Below are 23,526 nucleotides of genomic sequence, written 5' to 3' on the forward strand. Positions count from 1 at the left end.
GACAAGGTGCCCCAGCTTCTGGTCCTCTTTGCATTCGTCTCGGGAGCGAAACCCTATCAGGACAAGGGACCACTTACCGCAGCGTTTGTTAGCCCTTCAAAATAATGCCTCACCGGCCGTCTTCCAGGCGGTCCAAACCCGAGGTAATCCGCTTTGAGGCGACCGTACCCGCGCCCGTTCTTTCCCTCTCAGCGACCCTATCCGGCGCCGGAAGACCGATCCGGACCGGCCCGCTGCCACTGCCGTGCTGTAAGATTTGATTTCGGCTCAATACAAGGGCGACATGACAATGATCAGAGATCTCACTTTGGGTGGCAAGGCCTGAACGAATCGAAAGCAACAAAGCTATTGATGCTATCAACGCAGCGGCCCATACGAAGGCTACCTATTCCCCGATATCCATTGCCTGCACTACCGCTTGTGCCCTTTGCCTTACGCGTTGCAGCTTCTTGCTGTCTTTGACACCAATCAGCTTGGATTGCCGAACTCGCTTTCTGAGAAACCAATGTATCCCTACGGCCAGTGTTGGAGTTTCTCGCGCTGGACCGAACACCCGAAGCACAGTGGCTTCTTCTTTGTGGTCTTTGCCTGTGCAGCGCCGCAGCAAAGCCACCAAAAATCCCTCCACGAATGCACTCGTCCAGCGATTCACCTCGGGAAGCTCAAGGGGCTTAAGCACGCTGATACTCAACGATCCATCAGCCACTAGCGACGCGTAGAACTGGGCGACATTGGCAGCTCGCCGCTCGTCCTTCATCCTCTCGCTGTCTGCCGTATCCTCTTCGACGCCGTCCTCGCCAAAAAGAGATTCTCCAAGGCCGCGGAAAATCTTCCAAAGCCGGTCTTGTAGTGCAAATCGGACTCTGCTGTTCTGACAGGCTAGCCCTCCCACCAGTGCGTAGTATTCATTGTATCGTGCCTCGCTGCCAACACACTGCACGAGAACTCGTGCGATCTCAAGCTGCTCGTCTCGCTTCAGCTTCAGATTGACGAATTGCTGGTAACCGTCTTCGTGGCTGTTTGCCGACAAAACTGCCGTGAATATGGCGATTTGAGACGCTGTGCTGAGGCCTTGCGCGCGCGCCTTCTTGGGGTAGTCGGGCAAGACGAAATCCATGTCTTCCTCATCGTCAGGCACATGGTTGCCGGTGTCTCCACGACCGCGTGCAACGTTCCCTGCTCTTTCGGCGACACCAACGTAGGTGGGCACGCTGGCGCCGACAAGCCACCATTTCCCTTGAGTGTCGGATCCCTCGACATCTTTTAGGCTCATGCCCATGGGAGCCAAGCCATCAAGGCGGCGCGACCGCGATTTGAGTTCGCCCAGGCGTTTTCGTATGCGCAGCACATGTTCGGACACGATGCCTGAATCGGTTCCCTTGGCCTTGGACTTGCTGTTCTTGAGGTCGTTGATGGTTTCAATCATAAACTTTGTCCTGGCCGACACATGGGCATAGCCAATTCTGGAGACAGCCTTGCTCAGCGTGCTGGAGACGTGCTTCAAGGCCTGCGGGTCATCTCGCCGTAGGAGTCGGCCTGCCATACGGCAGACCCTAAGAAGCAACTCAACGTTGATCTCGGACAGATCCCCGAGGAACCGTTCCAAGTAGTCGAACAAAATCCTACAGCTGACGACTTCGAAGACGTAAAGCTGGGTGAGGAATGTAATGATGTTGGAAGCCTCTTTCCGTATGCTCGACTCTTCGCTATTTTCTCTGTCGGCTCTCTCGAACTGGCTTCTAAAATCGTTGACGATCCGGCGAATGAGATGCGAGCCAAAGCTGGATCCCACGATCTTGTACATTGCGGCACAAAGTCCACCTATTAGCACGAGAAACTGGTCCGGAAGAGCCTCAGGTTTGCATATTTGGGCCAGCATTGCGTCTGTTAGGATCTCGGTCACGTCGCCCCGCGCGTTTCGCTGATAGAGGCTTTCGATTGCATCGACGATGGGCAGGATGTTACTGTCTGTGAGCCTGTTGATCTGCCCTTGAACTTGCTTTCGTAGCCGGTCCTTGACTTCGTCTTCCGATGCGGATGCGTTCCTCATCGATGGCGGCACGTACTTGGTGACCTTGGTGCCTGTCGTCGGGGCAACGTAAGGGTTTTCTCTTTTCCGTGCCACCGGCTCTGTTGCATCATCGGCGTCAGATCCGAACCCCCGAAATGGCTCATCGGAAACATCTCGTTTGTTCTGCCGCAATGTCGTCTCGGACAGACCAATGGCGTCTCCAAAATCATCATGGTCGTCACTTCCCTCAGAGACCAATTCATGGTCTGAAAACTGCTCTGAATCACTTCCAATGGTGACAGCAGGTTGAGAGATTGCTTTCCTCCTTTTAGAAGACAGCCAGTCGTCATAGTTTCTTTTCCGCTTCCTCCCCTCATCCTCGCTTTCGGTTGCATTTGTCGTGAAATCACCAAGAAGCTCGTCCAGTCCATCATCCGTGAATGCTTTGGGGAGGGACTTCCGGTTCTTTTTAATTCCGAGTTTTCTCTCGAAGTCTTCGATTTCGGCATCATCCTGTGACAGCTTTTCCCGAACGGAAGCAGTCAGACTTGCACCGCCAGCTGTCATTACCCGGGGTTCCGGCGAGGGGCTTATTTGTCGTCCACTGGTTGCGTGATGATGGTCATCGTTTTCCGCTTGCTCTTCCAAGTCGCTTTCGTTAGAGAGGGCGTATTTGTCGTCATCTTCTTTGTTGACCGGGGGCACCGGTTGTTCCCGTTTTGGCCTTACGGGATCCGTGGGGTACATCACCGCTGCAGGCCGAGGGGCCACAGATCGGTTGAGCCGGCTCGACGTATCTTGTTGGGAGTACCGTTGCGACCTTTTCTGCGCTCGCTGTGCCTTGCGTTCGTCCCTGCGCGAGACTGGCTTCGTAGTCCTCCTGCCGGCATACGCCTTAAGGCTGGAGCCCGGCGTTGGAGCATCAAGGCCCATGCGTCTAAAGAGCTTCTGTTGAAGCTCTGGTACGGAATGAGCCGGCATTGTGAGACTGGGAATAAGAGTCGCCCCTAGATGTCTTTAAGACGCAGTGAGCTGGCTGGGGATAACGATGGCGCTTTGTTGCTGCCGGCTGAGAAGAGATTCTGGGATACTCGTGTATCAAACCCCGCAAAAGTTTCTGGACTTGGGCGAGGACCGTGCGATATCCTAACGAGACGGTCCGAGGCGATCATGGCGGCATGCGACGAGCAGACTAGGCTTCGTTGCAATGATGCTCCTCGGCGAATTTCATGTCGGGGCAGAGGCGCGCCAAAACTTTTTGCCTTCGTCGCGCGTTCAAAGTCACAGCTTCCACCAGTGGCGGGGCTGGCGACCGACCAATTGGACGAAGTACTTCGCACGACCAACCCCACGTATACTACGTACCTGTACAGTAGGTAATCAGGGAGGTAATTAATTCGTGCGCACCTTCCACTCCTCTGATCTAGTGGTCGGCCTCCTCTAGCGCATCACACCGTTCAGCATTGCCAGACCTCGTGGCCGCTTTCACTACTCGACAGTGCCGGCCTCGCGGGCTTGAGACGAGGAAAAGCCATTGAAAGAGCCGCGAACAACTGGCAGGTCGTCTGCTCTGGGTCTACGCATCTCTTCCGCGGCGTGTTGTTACCCTCGTCACACACCCGCCTGCCCCTTCACCTTTCACGATCATCATAATCATCTGAGCGATGGCGTCACAACATCTCAGCCAGGACGAGGTGGGGATCATGTTCTTCTTATTGAACAGAACAGAATGACTGACACGACATCTCGCCATCAAAGTTCTTCGTCGGACTCGAGAAACTGCTCAATCATCGGAAAGGGAGCGACCATGGCGCCGTTTACCTGACCCAGAAGCGTCGTAAGTTCAACAATTAGTTCAGTTGCAGCGCCTCCTTACCTCAAATATCGCATTCGTTCGTGCGTCTCTTGGCCGAGGAGAGGAGGCTCACTATCCTGCTCTACAGTCTCCCATGGCCAAGACGTCCCGCCCCCAACACGGGATCGGCCCTTCCCTGATCTCTCTCTGAGCCAGCCCACGCCGGTCATCGTCCGGGCTTCAAACGGCAAGTCTGGGAAGGCGAAGAGTGGCAAGGTTAAACTGAGTACTATTGTTGAACCCCATGAACTGGACGGCTTTTACACTCGGTATGCTGAGGTTTGCAAGGCGGGAATGACAGCGTTGAAACCGAGGGATCGGAGTAAGAAGAAAGCCAAGGCTAGAAAGAAGAAGGCCTCATCTTAAATTTGACACATGAGAGGATTTTGACATGCGACCTAGTTCCATATGCGTGTCTTTTTATCTCAGACCCATCCGTGAGCTTGCGCTCTCGCCTTGGTACCTGTGTTAATGTGGCAAAACTCACTTAACAAGAGCATATGAGCAATGTATAAAGAACGACCTTAACATGTACAGCTGGCAGAATCAAGCATAGAGATTGGATAAATGAAGGCAGCAGAGGCGGGATAAACAGGGGGGAAAAAGTTAAGGATAGCTTGATTGGCACCGTTCTACTGTCTCGCCACGTAAGCGTGTCGAGCTGCGACGTGAAGCCCGTGGAGTCGCTGGTCCAACGACACCGGCAGTTAGGGGGCATACCGCGATTACGAGAGAAAAAGGATCAATGTGTACAAATTGATGGGATCGAGATATGCAAACGCGGGAATTTACTCCGAGCACAGTCGCATCAAGACTGACATGCGAGGCCAAAACGCTGTGCACACAGAGCGTGGGAATGCTCTGGGCTTTTGCGCGTTTCCATGGTAGTTCAGTAAAAGATCTAATTTTAGCATGATCGGTGAATTACAGATGGCTCAGCTCGGCCGTTCGAGTGCAATCAAGTCTCCGACTACGGCCTTCAATACGGCGGAAGCCGGCTCGCAAGTTCCGTGTTTGGTCAGTAGGGGCTATCATCGTACCTCAGGCGCGGAGACCTACAACACAGGCTCAATGACCGAGATTCCTGTATGTTAGGCGGAACCAACATCCCTCAGCAGTACTAGCTCCGCGACGTCCATGCGCAAGAGGACGAGAAGGCGCGGGTCGTAGAGCACTCATCACCTCAAGAACAAATCATGGTCTACAGCGGGCAGGCGGTGTTTCGAAAATACGCGGAAGACTCAAGGGAGGGAACTTACCTTCGGTATCAAAGCGTTCGCGAGTGCGGAGCCGAAGTAGTAGTGGTCGGTAATCGGTCGTCGCCAAAGAGATTCCTCGTGCGTCGAGGTCGACAAGCCAAACCGCCACACCATACCTCTACTCTCCTCGCAGGCTTCTGCCCGGATGCCACTCGCTTGTGGACACCTCCATTCCAAGTGCTGTGGGCGGATGGGTCGTCTTGTGCTGCGGTTCCCTCTCCGGTCCCCGTCGGAAAGCACGACATCGTCGTCAGGCCTAGTCATGGCGTCCTACCAGCGAAGAGCCGTCACCAGCCACGCTTGCCCGCCAGCCTCTCCAACATCCTACGCTTGTCATCCGCAACTGAACCCTAAGCCATCCGGCAACCTGACACCATCGTTTGCTTTATCCTCATACATTCTAGGTAGAACCTTGCCCTCTCCTCCCTCCTTCTTTGTCCCGGCGAACAACAGCCATTGCCTGTCCTCGTCAAACAGCGGCCCGCGACACCCGTATTTGCGCGGCGTCTGGACAAGAACTATCCGTCTCTCACGGACGAAACGCAAAGCCACCCATCCTCCAAGTCCAGCTACCTGCCTTGGGTACAGTGGTTTCGGCAAAGCCGGAAGGGGTGGCCTCATTGGGCGTCAAAAACCAATCCACCTAGAACCCTGGGAATTTTCGACCGCGAAAAGAACTTGACAAAACGAAAAAAGAAGCTGCGATGGAGAGCAACCAACCGGCTCGCCAAACACAATATTGTGTTCAGTGCTCTCCAGCCGCTTTGACGATGCGCGATCGAAGGCCCTTACATAATCTGATCTTGGGTGAGACCAGCATGAGCATCCGTCTCCATGCTGTCGCTGGGGCCTTGGTTCAAGTACTTGACGAAGCTCAAGTTCAGGGGACGGCCACCGTACTGGTAGCCTTGGAACTTAGCGATGGCAGTATCGGCGGTATCGGCGGTGTCAAAACGGACAACGCCGCTGCCGCGAGACCGGCCGCTGGGCTCGTACTGGATCTCAGCTTGCTCCACCTTGCCAATAGTCGTGAAGAGCTCGACCAGGTCGTCGTTACTGGTAGACCAAGGAAGCTGCATTTGTGTAGTCAGTATTAGCACCGCCATGTGCACATTGCAAAGTGACACTTACGTTTCGAACGTAGATGGTCTCGCTCCTCTCAGTGCCAGCGGTAGCATGGTCAGTGAATGGATTCGGAGGAACCGAGGCAGCAGCTGGAGCATCGAAACTGCCGCCACCACCAGTAAAACCGCCTCGGCCTCCAAATGCGAAGCCTCCGCGGCCACCTCCGAAACCTCCGCGACCGAAGCCGCCGCCGCCGCCAAAGCCTCCACGCATGCCGCCACCATATCCACCACGTCCAGGGAAGCCCATTCCACCTGCGGCAGCGAAACGGTCCTCCCGGACCTCAAGCATACGGCCTTGCCAGTCGTAGCCATTGAATTGCTGAATCGCGTTCCGAGCGTCGTCAGGACTCTCAAACACAACGATGCCCGAGCCCTTAGGCCGGCCATCTGGGCCGACGTGAACATCGGCACGAATCACGCCGCCAATCCGAGCTGCAGGCAATGAGTAAACGCCGCTTACTGTGGCGGGGAGGGGAGTGTCTTACCGGCTTGTCGAAAGAGGTCCTTCAGGTCTTGCCATCCCACGTTGAAAGGAAGCTGTCGCACTTGACGTTAGCATTTATGCCATTCCACCTATACCAACAAAATTGTTCTCGCGAGTGTACTCACATTGGCCACATAAAGCTGGCGACCGCCGCCTCCAGGCGCGCCACCGCCGCCGTAGCCGGCGTTGAAACCGCCTGACATACCGCCTCCGAATCCACCGCGATTCCCGCCTGTGGCGCCGATGAATCGAGGCTCAGCCTCGCGGTCCTGTGACGTCTTAATAACGGGAGTTGAGAAGGATGAGGTGCGCTTTACCTCTCGGACGTAAACAAGCCGGCCCATTAGGTTTTGGTTGCTGAGCTGAGCAACTGCTTGCTGGGCCTGCTCTCGAGTGGCGTATTCGACAATTCTGGGTGGCATTGTCAGCCTCTGGCCATACATACTAACTTGAAAGTAATGGGGATCATGAACATACCCGCAGCCCTGTGAAGATGGGGAACAACGCAACACGTTAGTTTAACAACCCAATCAGCGCCGGCAACGCTGGGTATCCATCGTCCCGGGGGGTTTGTGGCCTGGATCTCTAAGTACTTACCTTAGACATCCCATTAGGGAGCAGTAACACGTCCGCGAAGAGCACCTCTCCAGCTAGAGCACAATTATTAGTTAGCCAAGCCCTCGATCTATGCCATTGTATGATTCATACCCTGCCTCATGAAATCCTTGAGGTGATGCCACTTGACATCATAAGATAGGTTGCCGACATAGACGCGACGGTCCTGCTGCGAAGTCTCGCGAATGTTGTTCATCATCTGCTCGCGCGCGGCGGCTCGTTCTTCGTACGACCGGTGTGGTGCCTGACCGCTGAAGCCTGTACTGGATCCTCCACCAGGCGCGGCCGTTCCGGTCATGGGCGAGCGATCGCGGTTGCGGCGATAGTCGTCTCGGCTGTTTGATCTGCTGCGAGGCGAGTAGGAGCGACGACGGGGCTGCCTTCCGGGACTCCTCGAGCGTCGACGGGGGGATCTGGACCTCTCGCGCTGCGACATGTCAGCTGGCCTGGCAAGCTGTGATAGCGAAACACAAAAAGACAGCTGCAGGCCCGGTTGTGGCTGCGTTCCGATGGTGGAAAGGTGGTGGTGGAAGATTGTCGGGTGGGCTCGTGGCAGTCGCAGGCTGGAAAACACGCAGTCCAACGTTGGACGTGGGAATCACAGATCAACCAGGCCGATAGTGGAGCAGGCCGAGTCTGGCTCCACTCCTGCGTCAGCGACCAGCCAGCCCAGGACTCCAACCAGTTGCGCATGAGCTCGGTAGCCTGGAACAGACGGAAGACAAAGACGAGCGAAATTTTTGCGCGGTATGTTCCAAGCGGCCCGAGATGCGGTCTGTAGGCGTATCAAGCCGGGGCGAAAGCTGACGAGAGTTCTGCTACGCTGCAAACCGGGACGCAGGCGGAAGGATCCGGCAAGGGCGGTGGCTCACGTAGTGAAGGGGAAAACGACGTTGAGGACGAATGAACAACTTACAGGCCGGTAGGTATCACCAGAGTCAGCTGCGAAGCGCGTTAGAGCCGATGCGAAATAGGGTGCCAGAGACGACACCTGGGAAGGCAACGATGCGAGGAAAGCTGGGGGAAAGGGCGGAAAGAGAGGGCGACGAGCGGGGAGGAGGGAGGAGGGCCTTGTGGTTTGAAATAAGAGCCTACTAACCCTTCAGGTTACCTGACCTTACCAGCAGATGAGGAAGTCAGGCAGGCAGGTACCTTGGAGGTAGAGGTGGGGGTGCATCGAAGGGGGACACAGTGAGGTGCGGCGATGCGTGGTGCGTGGTGGTAGGAGACATGCAGGTGGGAAGGGATTTGGGGGGGGGCGAGCTGGCGTCTGGTAGTGTAGTGCAGTGCGGCGTGGTGCGCTGCAGTGCACTGCAGTGTGCAGAGTGCAGCGTAGTGGTGCATGGCATGAGGAAGGGCGACGCGAGGAGCAGCCAGGCGCTTGCTCCTGGCTGGGTGCGACTGGCAACTGTGCTTGTCGCCTGGGAGGAATGGGGCAACATGTGGCATGCTCACTGGGTAACACGCCGAGTGGAAGCGGCAACGACCGAACATGCGGGCGACGAGGGAGGCGCAGAGGCAGCTGTTTTGTCGTTGTGCCTCCACCTCGCGCACCAGTGCAGCATCCCATCCATGAATGGGCACGCTGTCACCGACCCTCATCAAGAGTGGAAGAGTCCATGGCCAGCCACTGCACCGTGCCACGAGCGAAGCAGAGAGCAATGGATGCCAAGGGCTGCGGCTCAGTGCTCCCCAGCCTCAACTCGGGCGGGTGTGGAGGGATGTGGTCGGGCAACAAAGGAAGCGACAAGACAGGGAGGGCTGATGGCAGCAATTGGGCGGGGGGCGTGTATGGAATGCCGGAGTCGCAAGGAAACAAGAGACAGGATGCGGCCAAGGCGGCAGAGCGGAGAGAAGGGACATACCCATGGTCACTATGTGCCCGTCTGTGGGCGACGAGCAATGGCAAACGAATCGACACAAGGCAGGGCCGTCGGTCGGTCGCGAGAGAAGTCGCCGTCGATTGAGCTGCGCGGTGCTAGCAGAGCGAGCACCTGGGCGAGGGCTGGAGGGGACGCTTCCCAGTGTCTCCAGCGGGCGCGGCGCGAACACGGTGTGGGAATCCGGGGAAAGGCACGATGTGCTCTGGGTAGGTCAGTACGTCGGTCGGTGAGTCGTCGGGCGACGCAGTCGGCGCTCTCAAGTCGGTCGGAGCGAGACGAGGCGCAGCCTCCAAGTGAGGAGCAATGGGAACGGATCTTACAGCGCTCGTTCGCGATCAGGGATGGTAGCCGAGAAGCTGTACTCCGAAGGGGGTGCGGGGCGTGTGCGGCAGGGAGACCTGGAAGAACCTGGAAGGGAACGAGAGGAGGGGAGGGGAGGAGGATTTGGAGCTCTACCTACTTAGTACGTCAAAGGCCGTTGCGCTTGCTGCACGCGAACTCAACACGGACGAGGTACCGAGCACGCTGGTCGCATGACATGCTCTACCAAGGTACTCAGGTACCATACCTACTACTACTAGGTAGGTACTCCGTACCCAGGTACGCAATACCTTAAAAGTACTAAGGTAGAAAGAGCAGGCAACGTCCATTACGAACTGCTCCAGGGCTGTCTGCCCTATAAACCGTCTTACCTACCTAGGTACCTACCTATATTAATCTTATCAAAGGGTCTAGTAGTACCCGACCACTACTCTATACGAGATATAAAGGTACTAGGTAGATATCACTCCCTACCTAGTACCTCTGTGGGTACTTAAAGTCAGGAGCTACTTCTACTTTACGTCGTCAGCGCTTTCACCACTTATAGTACTAAGGTACTAAGGTACTTATAGTAATTGCCCCTGCTAGATGACGCGCTCTCATAAAAACCCTCGCTAATATACATTAAAGTTGGACCCTCTAATGGAGGCTCTGCGTAAGGCGACTTAGCGACGTTAGGTGAGAAGAGACAGTCGAAACACTGTCAGGGAAGGAGCCAAGCAAGACAGGCACCGAACGAGACTTGCGGGCCGCGCCATCGTATCTTCTCGTGCCAAGAACCCTGTCCGGCAGGCCTAGGTACCGCCTCACGACGTAAAAGTTAACAGCGTTCAGAGATTACCTGGGTATAAAGTTAGCAGCTCCCTGCGTCATAAGTGCCGCAGCCGACACAATCTGACACCATATGCCTACACTCGTATATGATTTAGTGGTAGTCGTATAAAGCGCAAGCTGGCCGGTAACGCCCACCATATCCCTGCTCAGCCAGGGGACGATCACGCCCTCATTAGCAAGGCTTTCGATGGAGGATCCGAGAAGAACAGATCTTCTGGCAATGAGCTGGGCGCTGGGCGCAACATCCTGGGAAGGCGTCCAAAGGTGACTGTGACTGGCGTTCGACTGCGCGACAGGTGAGCACCTTAGCAAGGTGAGAGGAACCCTGACGGCGGGCTGCAATTGGACGACAGCTTCCGTGATGGCGGCCAATGAGCAATGGCTGCCAAGGTCCAGGTATCTGTCACATCGCCCAGGTAGACGAAAGGTAGTTACTGCGGGTTCCTACGGGCGTGGACAACTTGCTATCTGGGCATTACCAAAAGAACGGGACGGTGTTGGGTTCAGTCAACTGAAGACAGTCAGTCATGGTCACCTACCTACCTTGGCACCTACAAACTGCGTTGGTACTTCGCCTATTAAGGTATAGTAGTACCTGGTAACGACGGTACTTTTAAAGTAGCGCGCCCGTCTTCGATGTTCTCGCCCCGGGCGCACTCGGTGTCGGGACAGCTGGCAATAGGGTTTGAAGCCAGGTTCGTGGCTTGTGGGCGTCTCGAGTGCCTCAGTGCTGTAACAAAGGTGTCCAATATTGGCGTCTAATCGTGTTGACACGACAGGACACCATACGCTCATACTGACTCGAATGCAATATGCACGCCGTGCATGGCACCGACACGGCGTCGAGATGGGTGGTGATCCGCCGACTTGACGGTCGGCCCCGTAAATCATGGCACAGTAATCGGCGTCTTTGATGCTAGTATCAGACTTGATGCGTACCTAGGCGCGGTGCATGTGTGTTCGCGTCCCCCAACTGATTCGCCTGGTACTTGTTAGGGGCGTCCCCAGTTTGCATGTCCAAGAGAGCTGGCACCGAGAAGAGGTTGCACAGTGCGATACAGCGACTCCAAGGCGGCTCATCAGCCAGCTTCTGCAGCTGCTTCTTGCTCATCACACCCCCCGGCCGGCCGAGTCCCAAGTGGAACCCAACAGCAACAAGTTTTTGCACATGGCACACAGCCTGGGCGTGTCACTGCCCGCCCTCCCCGCCTCTTCGAACGTCCGTCGATAGCACTTGAGGTACTCTAGAGGTACCTATCCTACCAGTCAAGCCTCCATGCCCTGGGGAGTGCCGTGAGAGCGCCGTCGGCGTCGATGGCGGCGGAGGGCTCGGGCTGCTGCTCGCGAGCCCGTCGTGAGCGAGAGCAGAGCCACCCCGGGCAAGGACTGTGCGCTGCGCCGCGCTTCCGGCATGCAGGCAGCCGGCGCACCTCGTAACGACCGACGGGGGCTACCGCGTTTGGTTGGTTAGGTCCGTGGAAGTCGTGGAAAACGAGCGCCGACCATGCAGGCGCTTCAATGGGGCAAATGGTGGTGGTGCTCAACAGCTCCCGGCAGCTAGATGTTGGGTGCGCCTGTTGCCAATCGACGCTGCTCAACGCATGGGCTCTCAACTGCAAGCCGCCGAAAGCGGCTGAGATGGCGCACCGAGGTGCGGGTCGCTCCTCGTGTCGGCCGCAAACTGCTCAATGGCCGCGACGCGTTTGTGCAGACATGTACGTCTGTACCGTCGACGGGCGCAGGCTGGTTTCGACCGCATACCCTCGGCGGACGACGGCTTGTCCTGCGGGGATGTGACCGACGCAGCAGGGGCAGCAATGCCTTTTGCTTGACTTGCTTGCCGACAGAATACGGTACGGCATCTTGCTTGGAAACCATACTTACCTAGTACCTGTACGGAGTAGTAGGTTAGTAATTCGTTGCTAGGTACAAAAGCACTTGCTGTGTTTATTTAGTACTACCTACGTCCCTGGGTACCTTTGATGGCGTCCTTGGCGTCCTCGCCATCAAGGTACACCGCAGATTTGGTGGAACGGCCTCTTGCGGGGCGGATCACGTACATGTGGAAGCACGGCTCCCGTGGAGAACAATCACTCCCAGAGTCTGCCGTCGACGTATGACTCGACCGCCCCGCAATAACTGGCAGGAGGCTCTCCTCGACACGGAGCATCTGTCTGGCGAGCGAGCCGCCTTCTGTCGACCAAAGCATTTGAAGGCACCAACGGCGGGCTGCTGGCTCACCAACTAGATCAGTACTTTATACACCTGCTGCACCTGCCTATCTGCCTACCTACTAGGTACTTGGTAGGTAGGTACCTATGTTATAGGCGCCTTTGTTAGCACTGCGAGGCATGGGGCGGAACGATGTTGCGAAGAGGGCAGTATCCCCGGCCATCTGGCCAACTTCCATCCCTCAGTACCGACATAATGACACCTACGAAGCACAGAGTTCTTAGCGCTGCGTAACGCTGCATCACTTTCAGTCACCGCGCGCGCCGCTGGGTTCGATCGCTCTTGCGGGTCCTGAATGGCCCCACACCAGTCGGCAGCCGCCCCGTCGACTCTTCCACCCGGCACTAGCTGGGCAAGCCAAAGCAGGGGCCGTGGAAAACCTCATGCACGTGTGGGTGGGTAGGTCGTCGTCGCGAGCTCCAGTTCCGCCCCTTGCCGCCAAGCAAGACCAGGAAATAGACCACATCCGCAAGCCGACCACGTCACGACCGCCGCTGGACTTCCACGATAACCGCGTCTCGCCATGAGCAGCCGCGCTGCCGTCGCGCGGCTTGCCTCCTCGGCTGCCCACCCAGCACAAATAGCCAAGACCTGCGCCCGACACCGACCGTTTCACTCCTACGACCACCCTCCGACCCAAGGCGCGTTCGGCGCCGTTGAAAACTCCATCCTCGCCGCCGCCTACCGTCACATTCCCGAACACGGCTTTTCCCAACGGGCCCTCGGCCTCGGCGCCCGCGATGCAGGCCTTCTCGACATTAGCCCCAGTGTGCTCCCGGATGGCGCATTCAGCCTAGTCCTCTATCATCTTGTCCTGCAGCGGCAGGCTCTGGCCGCGCAGGCTCAGCGACTGTTTGAGACGCAAAGGTCGGCTGCCTCGGGCGCAGGCGCAAAGGTTGCCGCCTTGACTTGGGCTCGTCTCATGGCAAACAAGGACGTCATCCATCGATGGCAAGAAGTTCGTTCTCAAGCCCCCCCCCCCATATCCCGCAGTTGCTACCACGACGGTCTTGCTGACAATGCACCTACGGTTTTCCAGGCTCTTGCAATCATGGCTCAACCTAGCTGCGCTCCGGCTGCTCTCAAGGAACTTGCCCTCCTTTCGGACGAAATCTGGTTCCTGTCCGGAGACAAGTCGGTGGATCCTTCGTGGTACAGCAAGCGAGCATCGCTCTCCATGATATATAGTGCTACTGAACTCTTCATGACAAACGACAAGTCACCATCCTTCTCTGAAACTCGCCAATTCCTCGACAGACGATTGGACGAGATCAAGACCGTCGGCGGTGCCATGGGTGCGCTTGGCCAATGGGCCGGCTTCACCTTGTCGGCGGGCGTCAATGTTTTACGCAGCAAGGGTGTTGGCATATGAATCAAGTTAAGCTTCTCCTAGGGCCGATTCATTGTCGCGCCATGTGTACGATTTGTACAATACTTCGAAACCGCCATATTGACTCCTTCATCGGCGCTCTGGCCGCGTTTAACTGCCCATGAGCCATGGACTCTGACATACAACGGCGCCGCTTGTGCTGTCGAAGTAATCTCCCGGTACTCACTGCATTGTCTGGCACGAAGTACTGAACTACCTTCCCTAGTCGGTTTTCAGACGTGCTCTACGCTGTGCTTTTACGTCAACGTTCGTTGCCGAGGATCGGTCAACCTGGGACAAGTCTGTCAGCACCTGTATCTTGGACCCCTTCCCTTGAGACATCTTACCGAATGATCTTCACATCCTTGTCAAGCCTCGCTCGCCCTTCTATGGCATTCGGCGTAATCAGGATGTATTGCCTCGAGACAGACCGTCGAGCCGCGTCCACCTGGCGTGGTCAAGTCATTAGCGTTCAGACACACCCTATTTCTTGAAATGGCTTCTGCACTTACCAGCATGTTGGTGCTGATGGCTCGATTGACATTGTCCATGAACACATCAAACTCATCCAAACATCGGATAGGCGAGCCGATCGCCTCCCACACTGAGAGGAGCATGCAGATGGACGAGAAGGATTTCTCGCCGCCAGACAACGTCTTTGTATTCCGGCCTGCAGAGCTTTTCTTGGTCTCATCCGGTTCGATATGGATGATCACCTTCCTTGCTAGATGATCCAAGTCAATCTTCCCTCGAAAGCCACGCTCACTCAAGAGGTAGTTGAACTGAATCCTGATTCGAGCGCTGATTTGTCTCTGGAATTGTCGCCACAGATACAATCGACGCTCAATAGCTCGTTTGAGTGCCGCAATGGTTTCGTCGACATCGCTTGTTTGCTTCATAACGTCGTCGTATCTTGTCTTGGACTCTCGCGCACGGTCGTAGATTTGTTGGTCGGTTGCGCCCAATCGAGCCTCCCTTTGCGCCAACTGCTCTCCAATCTTCTCATACTTCTTCTCGATACTCTTGTAGTCTTCTCCCTCGGGAATATGGACACGGCCGGGCGCAACAGTCTCGGCCTGACGGATGAAATCTTGAACCTCCTCGTCCTTCTCCTCACGCTTCTCCACTGCGCGCCGAAGCTCGGACTTTTCAATGTCAAGCCGTTCAAAGGCATCATTTTTTCTCGAGACGGCAATGCGTCTCATGGAGTCGTGGGCCTGAATCTTTTCGTCCGCCCTGCTAATTTTGTTGTGGAACGTCCTTCCCTCATCTCTCTCCTTGTCTAGAAGTCGCTTGGCCTCCTCGGCTTTGGTATTGAGGTCTCGTTTGGCCAATCTCATGTTGCCATATTGATTCCCAAGCTGTGACTCTTCTTTCCTTTTCGTCTCCAGTTGGGTCCGCAGGAGGACTAGCCGGTCATCAGCGCCTTCGAATGCATCCAGCTCCGACTGTATACGCTCAATATCTGCTTGTGTTCGGCGAAGCTCGTTGTCGAGTGAGGTCTGCCGGCTCCGGAGGGACTCAAGCTCTGACTTGCATCGTTCAACTGCATGCTGCGCTGCTCTTTCCTCGTTCTTCAATTCCACAAATTCAAGTCCAAGCTGCCTCAAGTTCTCCTGCTGCAGCGCAAGTTGGCGAGCCGAGTCTGACTGCATTCGCGGTCGCAACCCGCTTGGCACTACTGGGCTCGTCCCTGTTGTGCCCGATCGATTTGTGATCCGTAGGCCTTGACCGCGCTTACCCTTCCCGTCGTGGAAACAAATACAGGCTGATACATTCCGGGGTGGACCCTGATCGATCATTATGCGCTCGGCCTCCAGCCGCTCCTTGACCAGTATGATTTTCTCGATTTGGTTGTTGATCACCAGTTGCGAACGTATCAACTGGTCGTCGAACTCAAGGACCCGTAAGATTGTGTCGAACTCAAGGTCCGGCTCTTGTCCTGTCGTGTCGATGTGGCCGCCGTAGGCAATGTAAATAGGGGGCGGTTTCCTCATGCCCATCTGCCGGATTATGCTTGAAAGGCGGCTCTGGTCACGCTTGCTCCTGACGACAAAAGCGTTCAAGCCATCACCGAGAGTCTTCTCAAGAACCCCTGACCACTCCGGCTTGAGAAGTTTGATGTGCGCGCCTAGAGGCCCAAGAGGCTTGTTATCAAAGCCCGGGTCGGACTCGATAGCTTTGACGAGATTGGTAATGTCCCGGTCGTAACCGTCGTAGACGGAGCCGGTGCTCCTCTCAAGTTCCCGTACCCCGGACTCTGCGGTCAAGATGTCTCGTTTCTTAGCCTCGCGAAGCTGTTGTTGCTTCTTTAGGACCTGCTCAGCCCCGGCAAGCTTGCTCCTCAAGACGGGCAATTGATCATTGCTCCCCAGTCTCAGGTCCTTCAGGTTCGTTTCCTGGGCCAACTCTCGGGCCAGCTCCGTCTCCTTCTGGACACGAGCAGAGCCAGTGGATTCATCCAGACGCTGCTCCTCCTCCCGAATCTTAGCTTCGCAGGCTTCGATTTCGGCCTTTGCCGTCTTGAGGCGTCCATAAGCGTCTCTTTCCTCTCGATGAAGCTCAGTCAATTCTTTTTTTGCTGCATGAAAGGCGGACTCGGCCGTAGCTGTCCTCTCTTCAAACGCTCCCTGCTCGTCGTTGAGGGCCTCACGGTCTGCTTTCGCTCGCTCCAGCTTCCCTTCGATTTCATGGAGGGCCTTGGTCATCTGTTCGCAGTCGGCTTCGGCCTGATGTATCCGATGCTCGTGGGTCTCTATGTCTCTGGCGCGGCGCTGCAGTTCCTGTTCCTGTTCTACAACCTGAGACCAAACAAGCTGTGTCCGGTACAATCTCGCCTTCTCACGAAGGGTATTGTTCTTCTCCACCGTTTCGGCTAGGCGCTGCGCGTCCTCCATCTCCTTCCTGACGTATTCTATCTTCTCATTGAGGTCGTCTCGGAGGATCAGCGTCTTGTCTAGTGTATCTTGGGACATCCTATAGTCATTGTCGAGCTGCTCAAGCTGGACTCCGGACACAAAGTACTTGTACTTTTGCGCGGGAGTGGCAGAGTTTAGGAATTGGCGTGCATTATCTTGAGAAAGTACCGTCAGAGGATTGCCCATTTGCAGGCCATACCACTCAGAGATTTCGTCCACCTCCTGTTTCTTGGTCGAGATGATTCGGTTGTTTTGGCCTTTGATCTTGAAGCCACTGCTGCCGGACCTTGAGAAGTGGCGTTCGACGATGATGGTGTCGCCGTAAATATCGTGTTGATAGGCGTCGGTGCCAGCATTCTTGATCCTGACGGTGAGACTGCCTTGCTCTTCGCCCTCTTTCACAAAGGACTTTAAGCTTCCGCCTCTGTTGGTATCGCTCGCCTTACCACCAAGGCAAAGGGTTAAGGCCGTCAGGACAGCGCTCTTTCCGCTTCCATTTTCACCAACAATGAAATTGATCAAGGGTCCAAGCTCGACGTGTAGGCGGACATGGCACATGAAGTTGCAACAAGTGATGCTCTCGATGATTCCACTTTCCGCTACCATGTTCTCGCCGACATTGGCTGGGCGTTTTTTGAGCTTCTGTGTCGCTTGCCAGTCATCTTGTTCGAGATTTTGCAAATGTCGGAAACCGGCATCTCGCATCATTTCGTACTGAGTTTGGGGCGGCGCGTTTCCGACATCGGAGGCATCATCGTCCTGATCCTCGGAGCTTGACACATCGTCGCCCTCTGGTATCGAAGAGACCCCCCGTGTCGGTTCCTCCAGGGACAGTCGAGCCCGCTTGCGCTGTGTGCGTTCCTAGTCAGACAGAGCTTTCCCGGTGACCAAAGCAACACTTACCGACTGTACATCACGGACGAGAGATGTGCGCGCCGGACCCGTTTCATCGACGCCTTCGGTATCGTCATCCGCCGCAATACGACGAGTTCGTTTCATGGGTGCCATTGTCGCGGAGGCAACGGCAGCTGCCCCCGGGCGACAGCACGAGCCGCACCGATGGCTTCACGTACGTATTAATGTGATTGTAACGCGCCGGTCGGTAGAGCCCTATATCTGGCCAGAAATCGTGTCATCGAGAATGGTGCGGGGTTCGGTTAGTGTTTTATGGGCAATCTGCTGCAAGTGCCGTGATGCAGGTTCAAGACACGGAGGGACGCGTCGCGGAGAGGGTAGTCGGCGCGCGCGTTGATGAGGCCTGCCCCGCTAGTATCCGTCGTACAGGTACGAGGTACCTTATACACTCTTAGTAAGGGGGGTGGTGCCCCAACTTGCCCAGGTACCTAGATTATAGGCACCTTTGTGCCTTGTTCACGGCTGGCGGATATAGTGGGGCCCCTTCTGTCTGCTGTGCACGAAGTGCAGTAACTAACTACAACGGACGCTTTTTGGCCAGTCTGGAGCTTGGGATTGTAACTTCACCTCACCTATCCGCCTCTACCTGCTCACCCATCCGAACTGTGGTTGGAACCCAATCCTTCGAGACTGCATGCTTCTCGAGTCATTGAAAGGCCATCACTGCAGTCTACCATTCGCACCTGTGTCACCTATCGTTCTTAGCCGTCCCAGGATTGGAGATGGCAGACGGGACTGAACACGCCGTACCTGACAGCGGTGATGAGAAATCTGGCAGTGATAAGCCACAATGCCATCTGCCTGACAATTCGGTCGAATACTGCCTGTTCCTACTCGAAGAACAGGTAGACGCACGCAGAACCCTGAACGCTCTGGAGTCTTTACGCAAGAGTGCCCTCGGCCTCGCCCAGACCTTAACTGCGGACTATATTTGGCAGCGCGATGACTTTAATCTTGAGCTCAAGGTAGCGGATGGTGCGTTATCACAAGCGCACCCCTTCATATGAAGACAGCTTCACCCGGACTAACATGTGATCAAGGTTTGCGCTACCTTCACGGGCTCACAGAATATGGCGATGCCGTCGAAGATGAATGGCTAGTAGTCTATATCCTGCGAGAGCTGACCAAGCTTCACCCAAGCCTATGGGTTCGAGCCGCCGACACTGACGGCGAGTTCCTTCTGATTGAGGCTGCCAACGTATTGCCACAGTGGCTCAGCCCAGAAACGGACCAAAATCGGGTGTGGATACACAAATCAAATCTCATGATTATCCCGGATGAAGACAGACGCAGTGGCTCGTCATCTTCTAGACTTTCTCTCTCCGCAGCCGTTGACTACATCACCAGCCAGGCCGATTCCCTGGTACATTCTGCTTTTATCGAGGCCGAGGCGTTCTATCGACTGGAAAGATACCCAACGCAGATTTCCGAATCCGTTCATCATTCCATGGTTACCGTCCCGCGCAAGGTTGCTTACATCCTCCACGAAATACCAAGATCGATCGCGCCCGCCGTGGAAGCCTTCTATCTCCGCGACGCCATTGACATGCAGTCGATCATCACAGCTACGGCAAGCCGGCGCTTCAAACCAGAGGACATGGTCACGTTCAGCGCGAGGTTCAGCAGAGTTCTCTTCGCGCAACTCAAATCGCAGCGTTTCGAGCCCCCACCTGGTTGGCAAGATGCCGTTAGAGCCGTGTCGGGCAACGACAAGAGTATAGCCAGGCTAGACATGGGCATGAAGCTTACCTGTGGCTTTGAGATTCTCGCTCGCGATGCGGCAAAGAACAACAGTCGCATTGTCCGCGAGGTGGGGCTCATCCTCGACGATCTTGACGAGGATGGCGACTCCACGCTACCCGCAGACCCGGAAATAAATTCGTGGCACGGCAACGAAAGGGACGATGATGACTCCTGGATGGATATTAACTACGATGATTTTGACCGCGAACTAAGCGGCCAGCGGCAAGATGCAAAATCAGGGGCTGGAGGCACGGGGTTTGGCAGTGCTCAGACCAAGGCGGATCTGAGAAAGATTGTTTCGCGGTTCGAGGCTTTTCTGAATGACGAGCGCGCTGGGTTGGATGGCGCAGAGGTCGATGACTTGGACGACAAGGAAGAAGACGACGATGAAAACGAGCTCAGTGATGAGGACAGTGAGTTTGAAGACAAGGAAGTTGGTTTTGATGAGGATGCATTTTCGAACATCATGCGGGAAATGATGGGAATGCCCGTTCATGATCCTCAGCCGGCCGCCAATACAGCCAAGTCCTCAACATCAGCGAGTCAGCTTCCTCCTGGCTCGATGGCAGGTGCTCGCGAAAGCGACCTCGGCATTGAAGAGCTGTCGTCGCAGATGGAGGCCGAGCTCAGGGGACACGGGGCGCTAAGACTGGACAGCAATGCCGAAAAACGCATCACTTCTGGCGGCAGAGGCAAAGGCGTCGGCGGCGGCGACAGCCAGGATCCCGACCAGGAAGCGAGCGAGGGCAGCGATGGAGAGGTCGATGTGGACTACAATCTGGCACGAAATCTGCTGGAGAGCTTCAAAAGTCAGGCTGGAGCATCCGGACCAACCGGCAATATTCTGGGTTTGATGGGCCTGCAACTTCCCCGGGACGAAGACGACGACGCTTAGGACTTGAACGAGATTCCAGGACGAACATGCTCGCTTCCACTTCATGCTGCGTGCCGTTTGTCTGGGCCGCTGTTCCCTTTGGCTCTGCGACGTCTTCACCCCGGCCTATTCACGTTTCACCCGTCGCCACTCCCATGGTTGTCCGATCTCCGCCGCTTGACCGGATAGACATCGTCATCAGAATGGTGACACCATACGACTCCCGCATCGTCCATGCTATCAAGCCTCCGAAGAGCCTGAGTCAGCCTCTTCCTGGCAGGCATTTCCCTATCATCACTATCACTCTGCCTCCGGCAGTACTCCCTCACTATGGCAATGACCGCATGGTGGCATTCGTAGAGAAGGCGACGGACTTCGGCGTGCCCTGCATCCTCTAAAAGGTTGCTGTGGTGAGTGCACGCGGCTGCATCATCGAGTCGGTCAGCCATTGCGGGCATGAAACCAAAACGAATTTTTGCAGCGTCATTCCTGCTAAGAACTGAAGCGAATAGGGGGTCCCCGAAGACGCTGTTTCCCAGCCCTCGGATGCCTGTCACCATCAATGGCACAGACGCCCTCCTTTGGCCGACCCTAGGTTGGCTGGCTGCGGTGTCGGAACCAGTGGCCGCTTCACCGTTCGTCTCTGCCATGGAATCCGTCGGGTGCCTGGCTGTGAGCAAAGGCTCATCGGGTCCATGCATGTCGCACTGCCAATCGGCAGCGTGCGCTTTGCTTCCAAGCGCAGAGACAAGGGTATGGTGTTCTTCACCGGCATCGACTACAACCAAACGCGGCACCGATACGGCATCTAGGAAATGCTTGAATCGACTCACGTGGTCCCTGATTGCCTCGTATCGAATGGCGACCTTGAAGTCCTCGGCATCGCGAAGAGCCGACTCCAGGAGAGAAATGAATGCGTCGGACCATGTCTCGTAGCGCGCATCTCGATCTGGCGTCGACGGCCTCTCTCCCATGTGGCCAACGCTATCATCGCCGCCTGATTGGGGCGACAAAACGGCGAATGCGGTGCCGAACTTGCCATTGGGGGAGACTTGAGATGATATGCATCGCAGCAGGCGCCCAGTCTGGAGATCGAGGTCGTCTTCCTGGGCGGCGTAGGGTGGCGCCGCCAGCGCCGCTCTACTCGTACCCGGAGCCGGCCTTGTGATGGTGTATTCGCCCTGGCCAATGTCTCTTGCAGTCCCATACTTGATCAGCCGAGGTAGGAAGGGCAGCAGCGTGCCTGTGGCGCCATCGCATGTCTGATGATGTCCGCCGCAGTGGCTACAATAAACCCCGTCTTGCTTCAACTGGCCCGATCTGCTGGCGAGTGACGGGGACAGGAGGCCCTCGCCAGGTTTGGCCAGCCATTGTAAGAGGGCAACCTCTGACCTCATGGCAGAACGCTCAGAGCGCAAGAGCCTCGACGCCCGGAGAGAAAAGGACAGCGTCAAATCGGCTCCATCAAGTGCGGCTTCCGCGTGGTAATTCAGGTGGGGCCCTATGGCTGGGACGAGGTCGAGGCCTTTGGGCGCTGCTTCGGGGATCACGGAGACGAGAAGGTTTCGGACGCCTTCGATCAGCGGCGGCTGCCCGTCTATCGGCATGGCGGCACTGGCGGTGGATGCCAACAGAAGCGCGCGGTGTGCGACGTTGCGGCGGCGGCTCTCGAGTTGGAGAAGGGCAGCTGAAGGGCCCAAACAGTCCACCATAGCTGAAGAAGGCCGGTGGCCGAGGCCTGCTTGAGCAACGAACCTTGAGAGATAGACAAGCGAGCTGCTCCTATGACACTAGAGAATCGCGTTCTTCGAAGATGAATAATATACAGACGATGGAGCGTCATGGAGGAGGCGGGACGAGCCCGAAAGCGTTGGTCACGTTCAACTATAAGTAGTAGTACGGCCACGGCCAGATGCGTGGCCAGACAGCGGTATCAAGGGAGCTTACCGCCTCTTCACAGGGTCGGGAAGAGCCGTCTGAACAAAGTGCCACGGAGATTGTGGTCCTGGTAAGGTGTCGTCTGGGCCACTACAAGGGTGGCGTTGGTCGGTTGGGCAGGATGTTGACGACGGAACTTGGATGGTGCTGTACCTCGACCGGAAACGACGGCCAGCGAGAGCGGGCGACTTGTCACGAACGCTTCCTTGCTATCTGCCAGCAGCCCGCATAGGCTGCCAAGGGGTTGGAAACCCGACGCTGCCAGGGAGGCGACAGAAGGCGGTGCAGAAGGGCGAGGGGTGGCCTTGGGGTGGATGCTCAGCAGCGCCGGCCCGGCCAAGGGTCCCCCCCCCCTCTTCCGCCTCTGGTTGCAGGATGAGACGCGTGGCGAGCAATGCTCGCGAGCGGGTATTTGCCGCTGCTGGGCCGCGTTATCTATGAGCAGGATGGCCCCGGTCGATGGTCGGAGGAGCCAAGCGAGCAACGACGAAGAAGAGGCGGACGAAGAAGGCTGGCTGGCTCGGCGGCGCTGAGCCGGCAACGAAACCGGCGAGCCGACGAGGAGCGGGAGAGGCGAAGACCTGCCCCCAGATAGCGGGCAAACGCCGTCGCAGGAGAGGGGTGTGTCCGTACTACTTGACCGGAGGGCGAAACAAGGCCAGCTCACGCGGCGACATGATCGAGATGGCGCCCGCTCGGTGGAGGGAAGCAGGCGTGCCTGCATGCGTGCCGGTGAGGAGGAGCAGAAGCGAGTGTGCGCCCTTTTTGCTGGCTTGACAATGACGGCGGCGACGATGACGATGATGACGGAGGCACGCCCTGGGAGGAGGGGGTGAGTCTGCTTCATGTGGCTTACACGTCAAAAAACCTACGGGGCGGTGTCTCGTGAGGCTGGCTTCGGCCCGCAACAGCCAGGTCTTCGGAGCACGCCAAGAGATCACAGGCGCCTTATAATTTAGCGACAGACTACTAACATGGTGCTGGGCCAGCATCCCGACTGTCCAACTCAGAGAAGGAAATATCGCAAAGTGGGCGCGCAAGGTGATATCAAGCCAAGCCAGGCCAGGCACAGGCACAGGCACAGGCACAGGCACAATAGCACCTAAGAATGTACACATGTCTTGCTCTGCTCGCGCAAAGTACATTTT

At 56.4% G+C, this 23,526-nt stretch overlaps 7 protein-coding genes across 8 annotated transcripts; 3 read left to right on the forward strand and 4 right to left on the reverse strand.

Annotated features, from left to right (window-relative positions):
- Positions 1 to 353: 353 nt before the first annotated feature.
- On the reverse strand, positions 354 to 3,241 carry SGD1 (suppressor of glycerol defect). Its single transcript, XM_047984848.1, has one exon. It carries the CDS (start codon positions 2,990 to 2,992, stop codon positions 386 to 388), a length of 2,607 nt encoding a protein of 868 aa, XP_047840823.1. The 5' UTR covers positions 2,993 to 3,241; the 3' UTR covers positions 354 to 385.
- A 183-nt stretch (positions 3,242 to 3,424) lies between these two features.
- Positions 3,425 to 4,453, forward strand: JDV02_003692 (uncharacterized protein). Its single transcript, XM_047984849.1, has 3 exons — positions 3,425 to 3,705; positions 3,770 to 3,848; positions 3,955 to 4,453. The coding sequence occupies exons 1-3, from the start codon at positions 3,676 to 3,678 to the stop codon at positions 4,230 to 4,232; spliced, it is 387 nt and encodes a 128-aa protein (XP_047840824.1). The 5' UTR covers positions 3,425 to 3,675; the 3' UTR covers positions 4,233 to 4,453.
- A 235-nt stretch (positions 4,454 to 4,688) lies between these two features.
- GBP2 (g-strand binding protein) lies at positions 4,689 to 8,581 on the reverse strand. 2 transcript variants are annotated; one of them, XM_047984850.1, is made up of 9 exons: positions 8,268 to 8,581; positions 7,445 to 7,778; positions 7,334 to 7,386; positions 7,214 to 7,221; positions 7,054 to 7,147; positions 6,862 to 7,005; positions 6,738 to 6,789; positions 6,257 to 6,684; positions 4,689 to 6,198 (listed from the first exon to the last, which is right to left on the reverse strand). In XM_047984850.1, the coding sequence occupies exons 2-9, from the start codon at positions 7,647 to 7,649 to the stop codon at positions 5,914 to 5,916; spliced, it is 1,269 nt and encodes a 422-aa protein (XP_047840825.1). In that variant the 5' UTR covers positions 7,650 to 7,778; positions 8,268 to 8,581; the 3' UTR covers positions 4,689 to 5,913. The 2 variants fall into 2 exon arrangements, with proteins under 2 accessions (XP_047840825.1, XP_047840826.1); XM_047984851.1 differs by having other exon boundaries at positions 7,445 to 8,581.
- Positions 8,582 to 13,144: 4,563 nt separating this feature from the next.
- Positions 13,145 to 13,993, forward strand: COQ9 (Ubiquinone biosynthesis protein coq9, mitochondrial; the record flags this gene model as incomplete). The annotated part of the gene is made up of 2 exons (XM_047984852.1): positions 13,145 to 13,579; positions 13,661 to 13,993. The coding sequence occupies 2 exons, from the start codon at positions 13,145 to 13,147 to the stop codon at positions 13,991 to 13,993; spliced, it is 768 nt and encodes a 255-aa protein (XP_047840827.1).
- Positions 13,985 to 18,122, reverse strand: smc6 (RNA helicase). The gene is made up of 4 exons (XM_047984853.1): positions 17,812 to 18,122; positions 14,503 to 17,757; positions 14,338 to 14,438; positions 13,985 to 14,281 (listed from the first exon to the last, which is right to left on the reverse strand). Exons 1-4 carry the CDS (start codon positions 17,914 to 17,916, stop codon positions 14,248 to 14,250), a joined length of 3,495 nt encoding a protein of 1,164 aa, XP_047840828.1. The 5' UTR covers positions 17,917 to 18,122; the 3' UTR covers positions 13,985 to 14,247.
- Positions 18,123 to 18,545: 423 nt separating this feature from the next.
- Positions 18,546 to 20,461, forward strand: JDV02_003696 (uncharacterized protein; the record flags this gene model as incomplete). Its single annotated transcript, XM_047984854.1, has 2 exons — positions 18,546 to 18,798; positions 18,864 to 20,461. The coding sequence occupies 2 exons, from the start codon at positions 18,546 to 18,548 to the stop codon at positions 20,459 to 20,461; spliced, it is 1,851 nt and encodes a 616-aa protein (XP_047840829.1).
- On the reverse strand, positions 20,436 to 22,811 carry JDV02_003697 (uncharacterized protein). The gene has a single exon (XM_047984855.1). It carries the CDS (start codon positions 22,150 to 22,152, stop codon positions 20,578 to 20,580), a length of 1,575 nt encoding a protein of 524 aa, XP_047840830.1. The 5' UTR covers positions 22,153 to 22,811; the 3' UTR covers positions 20,436 to 20,577.
- Positions 22,812 to 23,526: the final 715 nt, after the last annotated feature.

The sequence above is a fragment of the Purpureocillium takamizusanense genome, chromosome 3, assembly GCF_022605165.1.
Source record: "Purpureocillium takamizusanense chromosome 3, complete sequence".
In the NCBI taxonomy this organism is placed as follows: Eukaryota; Fungi; Ascomycota; class Sordariomycetes; order Hypocreales; family Ophiocordycipitaceae; genus Purpureocillium; species Purpureocillium takamizusanense.

Coding starts and splice junctions, on each gene's coding strand:
- SGD1 (XM_047984848.1), bottom strand. CDS start 2,992: ATGCCGGCTCATTCCGTACCAGAGCTTCAACAGAAGCTCTTTAGACGC.
- JDV02_003692 (XM_047984849.1), top strand. CDS start 3,676: ATGGCGTCACAACATCTCAGCCAGGACGAG. Junction 3,706..3,769: donor AACATCTCAGCCAGGACGAG/GTGGGGATCATG, acceptor TCGCCATCAAAG/TTCTTCGTCGGACTCGAGAA. Junction 3,849..3,954: donor TTACCTGACCCAGAAGCGTC/GTAAGTTCAACA, acceptor CCTGCTCTACAG/TCTCCCATGGCCAAGACGTC.
- GBP2 (XM_047984851.1), bottom strand. CDS start 7,787: ATGTCGCAGCGCGAGAGGTCCAGATCCCCCCGTCGACGCTCGAGGAGT. Junction 7,006..7,053: donor GGCTTGTTTACGTCCGAGAG/GTAAAGCGCACC, acceptor AAGACGTCACAG/GACCGCGAGGCTGAGCCTCG. Junction 6,685..6,737: donor GGACCTCTTTCGACAAGCCG/GTAAGACACTCC, acceptor CATTGCCTGCAG/CTCGGATTGGCGGCGTGATT.
- smc6 (XM_047984853.1), bottom strand. CDS start 17,916: ATGGCACCCATGAAACGAACTCGTCGTATTGCGGCGGATGACGATACC. Junction 14,439..14,502: donor CCATCAGCACCAACATGCTG/GTAAGTGCAGAA, acceptor TGACCACGCCAG/GTGGACGCGGCTCGACGGTC. Junction 14,282..14,337: donor AAGGATGTGAAGATCATTCG/GTAAGATGTCTC, acceptor GACTTGTCCCAG/GTTGACCGATCCTCGGCAAC.
- JDV02_003697 (XM_047984855.1), bottom strand. CDS start 22,152: ATGGTGGACTGTTTGGGCCCTTCAGCTGCCCTTCTCCAACTCGAGAGC.